Source organism: Daucus carota, chromosome 6 (assembly GCF_001625215.2).
Source record: "Daucus carota subsp. sativus chromosome 6, DH1 v3.0, whole genome shotgun sequence".
Classification (NCBI taxonomy): Eukaryota; Viridiplantae; Streptophyta; class Magnoliopsida; order Apiales; family Apiaceae; genus Daucus; species Daucus carota.
In genome coordinates, this window is record NC_030386.2 from 30,874,912 (window position 1) to 30,885,784 (window position 10,873).

Below are 10,873 nucleotides of genomic sequence, written 5' to 3' on the forward strand. Positions count from 1 at the left end.
TTTTGGTACTTTCAGTTATGTTTGTATTCAGCCACAGACAATCATGTATGTAGTAGCGTTACAGAGTATCTTTTCACTAAAACCCTAGTAAGGTTAATTTGGTAATTACATCAGGTTGCCTGAGTTTTATGTGGCCGCAAACTGATTTTAAAGAATGAAAGGACTCTAAACGCTTTATGTGACTCGTCCATTTTGGAAAACAAAGAGATTAATATCAATTGTCTTGTTTTGACATTCATGTCAGAATTTTTTTTTCACGAATAAAAGTATCTATTTATTTTAACAATTGAATTTATCATTTATTATTGTTATTTTAATAACATATTTTCTTAGAAAATATCATCTCTCAAATCAACAATTTTTATCAATGACAACTCAAATATTTTTTGGATACACGAAATTATAAGAATTTACCATCATTCAAATATAAAAATGACAGAAAAATGAAAATTTTTATCCATATAGAATTAATGTAGAAAACTAACATCTAAAATTTCAATATATACTTTTCACTAGATAAAGTAATGAATTCCTAATAAACAAAGGGTGAAAAATCCACATTACTCCTGCCTCAAATATAAATGTGTCATTACAATAACAACTCTTATTTAAATTCAGAAAAAAAACCTTTTAAAACCTCTAAAAATTGAACTTTTTCCCCAATTTCCCAATATTATATATTTTTAATAAAAAAAATACATTTATCCATAATTTGCCCTCGAGTAAATTTGTGTATCTATATAATTACATACATGGTCGCTCTCATCTTGTCTACAGACACCATCAAGCAAGAGCAGTCAATCAAAAAGAAAAGAAGGGTTTCAATTCGCAGCAGATCATCATCTTCCATGGCGTCCCACCTCGATGTTCGCGACAATCAGATCTCCAATGGTAATCTACAGTGTCTCTTCTTTCCAATTGCTCTCTTCTTTTATTTCCCCCAATTGTTATGTCTCTGTTAATTGGCAAACCCTAATATACAAATCATTGATTTGTATCAGTTTTTAGTCGCGATACTTGCTAAGTGTATTGAAAGAATTTGTAATTTGTCATATCGCACAACCCCATTTCCGATTTACCCACAAATTTTACACCAACAGCTTAAAGTTTCAAATTTTAGGTCTTTTTTGTTTATTTGCTTTTTATGTGTGTATGTATATGTATTGATATGTAAGTGGGTTTGTCTAATCTGAAAGTGTCAGTAGCAAGAACTATTTTTTCTTACATCAATTGTTTATTTAACTCCTGAGAATTGTACTTTGTTCCTTGTTTGTGGGTTCACTCTGCCTATCATATGTCTGGTACTGATATTTGCTATAGTGTTTGTAATACAAAGACACTGCACTGAGTATGATTTTGGGTTATATAGACATAGTTGTTTTGACGCTCTGGTCATATAAATAATATGCCTCTGTTGGCAATTTCACTTGTCTATGGTATTGGTTAATATAATTTTGCTGCTCTTGGTTTGGTTTTGTATCCTTAAATTTGTTTTTTAGTTATGTGATCTTTTGGGCAAGCAATATAAAGCAGAAATTAGATGACCAATGATTGGTGAAATAATTATGTTGAGTGTGGATGTGGGCACTCTCTTGCAATGTTTCTTGTCAAAAGACATGTTTGAATGTATCTAAGAAGAGATACACAGTCATGGATGAACTCAATTTTTTTTTCCCTTCGGAGTGGAATATAGCCTGGATTTGTATCCAGACACTGTATGACTGTAATGTTTGCGGCGTTGACATTAGTTACTGTGTGGCTTATATTTGTTGTTTTTCCTGCCATGAGTATACAATCAAATTTTGATGTTACTTTTAGTGAACATGAACGGGTATTGTGATTTTTTAATTTTGGTTTTGGTGGGAAATAATGGAAGCATCGGGTGTAATTCAAGTATCTGTTTATGCACAGTGTACTGGGTACTCTGGTTGGTTGAAATGCCCAGTCTACGTATCAAATATATTTAACTGAAGAAAAAAAAGTGGCACTGATTTAATTTGTCCAAAGAAGATTTATCAATTAGATTTGCGAAATTAAGGGTGGAATGTTTAGTTGTCTTTTAGTTTATAACAAATTAGAAGCCGAGGCTTGCTATTGACTGAGTGGCCGTCGGCAGATATGTCACTGCTACCATGAAAGTCTCCTTGTATGAATGATAGGTTAATATTTTGATTGTTACTCAGAGTACCCTGCAGAAGCCTCTAATGTAAGAGCAAATCTTGTAGTTAGCCACCAGATTATACATTTTATATCATGTGCTTTTACTACTATACATGAGAAGGTGAATGAGATTTATATTGAAATCGGCATCTTAGGTCATATAGAAGCTAAAACATTGCACTTAAACAGAGTTAGGTTGTATATTCATGTATTGCATGCTTGCACGTGATGTTTCTTATTGCAATGCTTATCGTTGATGTCATTCCGTTTTATGGAATTGATATAATTTTGTGATGCGTATATGGTCTCTGTACTGAAATCTTTCTTATAAATTGTTGTTATTATTATTATTATTGCTTTAATAACTTGATTCTACCTCTAGAATATATGTTTTCCTTAACAGAGATCTTTTCTAGTAATTAACCAGGTTTTGTGTTCTTCATGTAGATGGGCAAGGATTTAACAATCCCAATCCCATTCCCATTCCCCTTTCGCCACAGTGGCTTCAGACGAAGCCTGGTGAGAATAAGAGTGGAATATCAACTGGGGTATGTTATCTATCTGTGATTGTTATTCTACATAATATGTAGCTTGGAGTGTATGTATGTCAAACATGATGTTCCGTTTTGAGGCCACCTGGCATCTGTGACTTATTTGGTGGCCTAAAAAATGTTATACTTAAACTAGTAGTTTGTGCATTAAGCCAGTGGTACTCTTTTGTATATTTTTTTGTCGCAGGAGAACCAGTTCGGTCCACATTCAGGTCATGGCGGTCGTCCAGCGGATGTTGTGAAGTCACCAGGTAATGGTGAAGAGGTTCATGATGTTCCGAAAAAGAAGGATGTGTTCAGACCATCCATCCTCGATGCTGAATCAGGGCGCCGTGATCGTTGGCGTGATGAAGAAAGAGATACGAATTCCTCTATCCGCAGGGATCGATGGAGAGAGGGAGATAAGGAGCTTGGGGACAACCGCAAGATGGATCGATGGACTGAGAACTCGGCTGGAAGACAGTTTGGAGAAGTTCGTCGTGCTCCTCCCGAGCGGTGGACTGATTCAAGCAACAGGGATACTAATGATCAGCGTCGTGAGACAAAGTGGAACACTCGCTGGGGGCCTGATGACAAGGAGTGTGACAATTCGCGTGAAAAGTGGCTGGATTCTGGTAAAGATGCTACCGATGTGTCCCTCGATAAGGGGTTATCTCATCATACTTATCACGGAAAGGATGACAAGGATGGAGATCACTACCGGCCTTGGAGATCCAACTCATCTCTTAGCCGAGGTAAATCTGATCCTCCTCATCAACAAACTCCAGTGCTTAACAAACAGACCACTTCATTTGTTCAAGGTCGGGGACGTGGAGAAAATGTATCCTCGACATTCTCTCTTGGACGTGGCAGGGTTCCTTCTGGAGGCAACTTCAACAATAGCTTGTCAAGTTATCAGCCCTCTCTTGGTTCATTTGCAGAGAAGGGTGATAATCATGGAGATCCATCTCCATTGAAATATAGCCGAATAAAGTTGCTGGATCTATACAGGAGTACTGATATGAGATCCCGTGGTAGAATATTAGATGGAATTGCACAGGTGCCTTCGCTTACTCAGGAAGAACCTGTGGAGCCTTTGGCCTTCTGTGCACCGTCTTCTGAGGAGCTAGTAAGCTTTTTAGTTATTGTGTTTGTGTTTTTTTGTGCATTTGGCAAAGTTAACCTAGTGTTCAAATTCTTGATAGGTCGTTATTCAAGGAATCGACAAGGGAGACATATTAAGCAGCGGCGTGCCTCAAGGCGCTAAAGATGGATCTCTTGGATATGCACCTTCAAGGCGAACAAGGCTAGGTACTGCATAGTTTTGGTGTTTCTCTTCCTCTGGAAATAAGGTTGATGTCATAATCCTGCTCTTGAAACTGTAATTAATGTTTCTTTCTTTTGGGTTTTACTTTGAACAGGAAGCAGAGAAGATATATCTATTGCTACCGAAGGGAATGACATGTCTAAAGGTGGATTCCCATATCATTCTAATGACTTTCCCCCTGAAAATGTTGTGAATTCTATGGATCAAGTAAATTTTTTGACACCATGGTCCATGGAGGATTATCAAACTGTCTGATTGCAAGTTAAACTCCGATGCTACATCAGTACATATTCTGTCAGACCCATTTTATGCTGCCAAATTATCATGTGCTGTGTTATGCATGTGATATATATTTTAGATTGCAGGTGTTAAATGTCTTCATGATATGATAGGTAGTATAATTTCCTACAATAATCTGATTTTCAGTTACTATTTAAATAATATATGCTTTAAGACTTATGATAGGGTTCTTATCACGCCCGTGTATGCTTGGTACTTGATACATGGAATTAAATTTAGTTTTTTCGTGAGTGACATGGTATTCACTTTCAGTTAATGTCACCTATTTGATACATTGTTTATGCAGATTTAAAAGAAGATGGTGCTGCTTTTAGGAGGAATGATCAGGTCATTTCAAACAAGGAATCAAGTATGCAGGGAAATTCCTCTGTTCTTCCTGGTTCAACATGGAGATCATTATCAATGGGAGAACGTATGCATTCTGCCTCTCCTGATGTGGGAGACGTTCCTTCTGATGGCCGGTCAAGAACTTCAGATTTTGGCTGGCCACAGTCGCAGAAGGACCTAGCTAATGATTTGGGAAGTATACCGAAGTGGAAATATGGTGATGATCCCATCATTAAAAGGCAACTATCTGCAGTTCTGGACAGGGAGCAGGAACAGCGTAATCTCTCTCAGCCCCCACCTGAAGAATTGGTCCTCTTCTACAAAGATCCTCGAGGCGAAACACAAGGGCCTTTTTCTGGTGTCGATATTATTGGTTGGTTTGAGGCTGGATACTTTGGCTTAGATCTCCTTGTTCGCTTAGCAAATTCACCAACTGACATGCCTTTTGCATTACTTGGTGATGTTATGCCCCACTTGCGTGCGAAGGCCCGCCCTCCACCTGGATTTAGTGCACCTAAATCGAATGAGATTCCAGATACATTAAATAGGCCTACAGTCAGTAATGTTGGGAAATTTCATGCTGGTATAAGTGAGGTTGATATGATGAGAAATGAGCCACGGTATATGCAGGGTTCAAAAGATGCGGAAAATAGATTTTTAGAGTCGCTGATGTCTGGTAATATGAGCAGTACATCGTCTGAGAAATTTGCTCCTGGTGAAGGTTCTCTTGTCAAATTGTTTTGGCTTCTTTCTTTCAGATAATTTTTCTTTTGTGCATGTTGGCAATATCTTGCTTATAGTATTTGTTACATATTGCAGTGTGGTCCTTTTACCTAAAAAATAACATGGATTAGATTCACTCTGCAGGTATGCAGGGTTACTATGGATCTGGGGCGGTGCCGCCTTTAGGAACTGAGAGCGGGGACAATCTTCATCTCTTGGCCCAAAGGATGATTCTTGAAAGGCAAAGATCTCTGCCTAGTCCTAATCCATTTTGGCCAGGAAGGGATGCACCTTTAGTTGGTTCAAAATCAGAATATTTACAGGAATCACCATTGCAACATCCAAATCTACTGTCCCCAATCACTGAAAACCCTCGTTCACAAATTCAATCCCAGAATGCAGACTTCCTGTCTATCCTTCAAGGTTTATCTGATAAGTCTCCTCCTGTAGTCAATAATGGGGTTAGTGGATGGTCAAATTTTCCTGTCCAAGGAGGCCCAGACCAACTTCAAGATAAGCTTGACATACTGCGCGGCCAGAATATTCCTCCTCAAGCCAGCTTTGGATTGCAGCAGCAGAGACTGCAGCCCCAGAACCAACCCTCTTTAAGCAGTTTACTAGGCCATGGTGTTGATAATACATCTGGGATGTTAACCCACGAAAATTTTCAATCTTCGGGCCTATCTCAAGATCCACAACTGTTAAGTTTGTTGCAGCAACAATACTTGATGCAGTTGCAATCCCAGAGTCCACCTCCCTCACAACAGCTTTCTGTGTTAGATAAGCTCTTGCTGCTTAAGCAGCAGCAACAGAAGCAAGAGGAACAACAGCAATTATTGCGCCAAAAACAACTGCTATCGCAGGCTCTCTCTGAACAACAATCTCACCAGCGTTTTAGTGAGACATCTCATGGGCAGTTGCAGGCCGCTGGTTTGCTAGATGAGAATGCGTTTAATCGGTTTCAGACATCTCAGGAGTTGTTACAGACTGGGCCACAAATTCAAGTCCCAAGTATGCCAGATGAGCGTGTTACCAACTTCACAAAATTACCGCCAAATCTATCTCAGGAGACTGGCATTGCTACAAGTTCAGAAGCCTCTTCTATCCAGTTGCCTCATGAAATGTTTTGGGGTGCTAATCCGCCTGAACGAATAAATAGCATTCAAACAAAGGCTTCTTTAATAACGGCAGCAGGGTTGAATATGCCACCTATGTCACAAGGGGTTGAAAATTATCATCAAGAGCATGTTTCTCAAATTAATTTGAAAACTGATGAACCTGTCTTAGCTGAAAGATCCGAGGCTGGTGTAAGCTATTCTTCTGTTGAGGAAGTGTCAGTACCTGTAACTGAGCCAAGTGTTGAGAATGAGATTCTTTTGCTTGGGAAATATAATGATTTAAATGCTACACTGGCAAGTGTTGCTGCTGATACACAGAGTGGAAGATTACCATCAAACGACCTCTCTTTAGTAAAAGAAGTAAAAAGCATTGAAGACAATGAGGTGAAAAAGAGTTCAGAGAAGAAGTCAAGGAAGCAGAAGTCATCGAAGGCGCAATCTTCTGATCAAGCTAGGGGAGCACCTAAAATCCTTCAACTAAAAGATTTAGATATTGAAGCTAAAAGTGGCATTGATATTAATTTAGAATCTCAGGCAATGTTTCCTTCAGAGGAGAGTAGTCATGAGGTGCCGCGGCAGGAATTAAATGATAACAAAACTGATTTGGCTAAAATCGCATTGCCCGGACATGTTTCAGTAGAAGATAGCAAATTCACGGGGGTCAAGAATGGACCAGGACAAGCCGGGCACCGAACTTGGAAGCCGGCTCCTGGTCTAAAACCCAAGTCCTTGTTGGAAATTCAACAAGAAGAACAAAACAGAGCTCACGCAGAAATGTTAGCTTCAGACACCTTCCAGTCTATCGGCTCCACTAATATTTCGAGTCAGACTCCTTGGGCTGGAATCGTTGCCAATTCAGATCAGAAATCATCCAGGGAAAGCCAACTTGACGGAGGTAACTCAGGCTTACAGATGGGGAACCTTGGAGGCTCTGGGAACCTGAAGAGCAAGAAGAGTCAATTGCATGATATCTTGGCTGAAGAAGTCGTGAAACCAAGTGAAGCTGTTAAGGTTCTTGATGCTAAATCTAACCTGCCTACAGTACCGGTTAAAAGCTCTGAAATATATGCAGTTGACGATGACAACTTCATTGAAGCTAAAGACAGTAAAAAGAATCGTAAAAAGTCTGCAAAAGCTAAGAATTCCGGAGGCAAATCGTCAGTGCCTGCTCCTTCAGCTGATGCTTCTTTTGCTTCAAGTCCTATCGAGAAAGCCAAAAGTTCTCGTCTTGCACAACAGGACAAGGAGGTTTTACCTGCTGTCCCATCAGGTCCATCTTTGGGTGATTTTGTGATGTGGAAGGGTGAGAATGCAAACACTTCTGCTGCTCCAGCGTGGTCTACCGACTCAGGAAAGATCGCAAAACCCACTTCCCTTAGGGACATTTTAAAGGAACAAGGGAAAAAGGTCTCTACAGGGCAGCAGCAAAACTCGATCCCAATTCCTAACAAATCACATCAGACTCAGTCTGCTCGTGGAAATGGTTCTTCAAAGACAATTACTGGGTCCTCTCCTGCCAAGGTTGCAACTCCAGTGCATAATAATTCCCAAGCATCATCACAGGCAAAGAATAAAGTAGATGACGATTTCTTCTGGGGTCCATTAGATCAACCAAAACAAGAAGCAAAACAGTAAGACCCCTTTTTATCAGTTTCAAGTTTTTAATGTGAATTTTATGCCTAATTATCAAAAGTTTATCAAATTTTGAACCTGCAGACGATCTTTAATCTAATTAGTCATCCTTGCTCCTTTGAATACAGAAATCAAAATGATTGACATTCAGATATACTCTCAATTAATCAAAAGGACATTGTCACTTAGGTAAAGAATATTAGAATAGACATCGATTAGATTTGATGATAAGATTTTAGTACTAGAACTATGGCTTAGAGAGGTGTAAGCTGCCCAAAGCTGGCTTGTAGACCTGTTATATTGTATGGCTTTTTTTTTAAATGGTTAGTTTTGAAGAATATTGACTTTGGCCCAGATTTTATACACTTGTAAATTACATTGATTGACTAGCTGAAGTCATTTGGATGATGGAATTCATTTCTAAATATGTTAATAGCCATTTCTGAGATGAACAAGCTTTACATATATTGGTTAGTCTTATGTTCGTCTGAATTAGGCTCTACTCACTTTCAGTTCTAATGTTTAATTCTGTATTATGGTATTGGTTCTATGACTCTGCAGGTCAGATTTTCCTCAGCTGGCAAATCAGGGTAGTTGGGGGAAGAGTTCTCCAGTAAAAGGAGCTCTTGGTGCGTCAGTCAGCAGGCAGAAGTCGATGGGTAATAGAACAACGGAGTTCACATCATCTGCTTCAGCGCACTCTTTTCAGAAGGGGAAAAAAGATGCAGCGTCTAAACAATCAGGTAAGCAGGCTATATTGATTTCCGTTTAATGTTTGATTATGGCAATTTGATCTCACTTCACTTTTCCCCTTTGCAGAAGCTGTAGACTTCAGAAATTGGTGCGAAGGTGAATGTGTCAGGCTCATTGGGACAAAAGGTACATTGTACTCATGTGGCTTTCCTTGTTTCTTACTGTTGTGATATCAGGAGTGGTTGGAAAGTCTCTTAATGGCAGGTGGAATATTAAACAAAAAGGTTTTTTTTTTTTTAAAAAGATTTTGTCTGCACAAATGTAAGACTAGAGAGACTGTCAGGGAACTTGTTTTCTTTCATTTTCGACATTAGAGAGACTGTGGGGTAACCACGTTCTAGGGTTGTCAAGTTCCCTTTACTTTTTTGATTCTGGATGATATTCTTTCCCATGAGGTTCTGTATGAGGTGATAGTAAATTTTTTCCTCTTACCAGATACAAGCTTCCTAGAATTTTGCCTGAAGCAATCCAGATCAGAGGCTGAAATTCTCCTGAAAGAGAACCTTGGGTCATATGATCCTAAGCACGAATTTATTGAGAAGTTCCTTAATTACAAAGACTTCTTACCTGCAGATGTTCTTGAGATAGCCTTGCAAGGCCAGAATGATCAAAAGGTCCCAGGATATGGGCCTGGAGATGTGAGTTCAGCTGTCAATGGTGTTGGGAACTCTGACCAGGTTAAGGCCACAGCTCCAGACGGGACCATAAAAGGTGGAGGAAAGAAGAAAGGGAAGAAAGGGAAGAAGATTAGTTCTGCAGTTTTAGGATTTAATGTCGTGAGCAACCGGATCATGATGGGAGAGATTCAGGCTGTGGAGGATTAGTTTGTCCGTAGGTGTAAATACCTTTGTCCAATGTACTTTGTAAATGCGCGTTAGATTTTTGGGAGTCCTCTATATCCTCTTAAAGGGTGTTGCTGCAGCGCTCTTTAATCTGCGCCACCAAATTTTGTGAAGTAATAGTACTTCGGCTAACTTATTTCTCGTTTCTGTTTTATAGACCTTGGGTCGAAAACATATCAGACTATGTTTTTGCTTGTACTCTACAGTTTACTGATATACTCGTGCAGTACCCCCTTTATTTCAATACAGCCGCTCAAACATTAAGAATTTGAAGTTTCCATGCTTAATGTCATATCACTGCATTACTAGTACTTCCTCTGTCCTCATTTCTTTACGGTTTTTTCACACTGCTCGACACGCATGTTAAGGCGTGTATAAAATATAGTTCTATAACTTATTTTTGAATTTTTTTTTTATAAAAGTTTAAACATCAAATTTTAATTCAGAAGAAAAAAAAGTTCAAAATAATTTATCTAATTACGTTTTACGAGAGCATTAGAATGCGTGCCGAGCTTTCTTCCCCACACTCAATGTAAACAAATGAGGGGATGAAGGGAGTAATACTTTATATCTGTGCGGCTGTGCTATATGCGGTACACCGTATGTTTCTCTTTTGAATAAACAATTCATTTTCACCAAAGTTTGTGTTTATTGTTTTGTGTGCTCTTGGCATACATTAGAATGATCGTATTTTTAATTATGATAAAATATCAAATTATTTAAAGCGAGCGTATAAAACGGTAGATACAGCTAGAGATGCACAAAAGATCTGTTCGGGCCGGATCCAGACCGGGTCAAAAAAATCCGGATTTTTTTAAAACCAGATCGGGCCGGGCTTTTTTAAAAATTGGGCCGGGCTTTTCCAAAAATACTAGGCCTGATTTAGTTATAAAAAGCCCGGATTTTTCAAAAATCCTGATTTTATCCGGATTTTTTTGAAAATACAAGGCCTGTTTAAAGCCCTCAGACCGGGCCGGGCCAAACCGGGTTTTTTTCGGATCGGGTTTTTCAGATTTTTTTCCAGATCGGATCGGATCAGATTTCAGATTTTTTGAACATCTCTGGATACAGCACAGAGTCTTGCAGTTCGATAATGTAAATTGTCAATGGTGAATATAAAAAACAACACATATTATTTTTGATATAAATTTTACAAAAAAT

At 38.8% G+C, this 10,873-nt stretch overlaps 1 protein-coding gene across 2 annotated transcripts; it reads left to right on the forward strand.

Annotated features, from left to right (window-relative positions):
• Nucleotides 1-728: 728 nt before the first annotated feature.
• On the forward strand, nucleotides 729-9,990 carry LOC108227219 (protein ESSENTIAL FOR POTEXVIRUS ACCUMULATION 1). 2 transcript variants are annotated; one of them, XM_017402259.2, is made up of 10 exons: nucleotides 729-891; nucleotides 2,608-2,708; nucleotides 2,899-3,819; nucleotides 3,896-4,001; nucleotides 4,112-4,162; nucleotides 4,604-5,365; nucleotides 5,512-8,116; nucleotides 8,679-8,860; nucleotides 8,937-8,996; nucleotides 9,306-9,990. In XM_017402259.2, the coding sequence occupies exons 1-10, from the start codon at nucleotides 753-755 to the stop codon at nucleotides 9,692-9,694; spliced, it is 5,316 nt and encodes a 1,771-aa protein (XP_017257748.2). In that variant the 5' UTR covers nucleotides 729-752; the 3' UTR covers nucleotides 9,695-9,990. The 2 variants fall into 2 exon arrangements, with proteins under 2 accessions (XP_017257748.2, XP_017257749.2); XM_017402260.2 differs by having other exon boundaries at nucleotides 4,604-5,359.
• The last annotated feature ends 883 nt before the right edge of the window (nucleotides 9,991-10,873 follow it).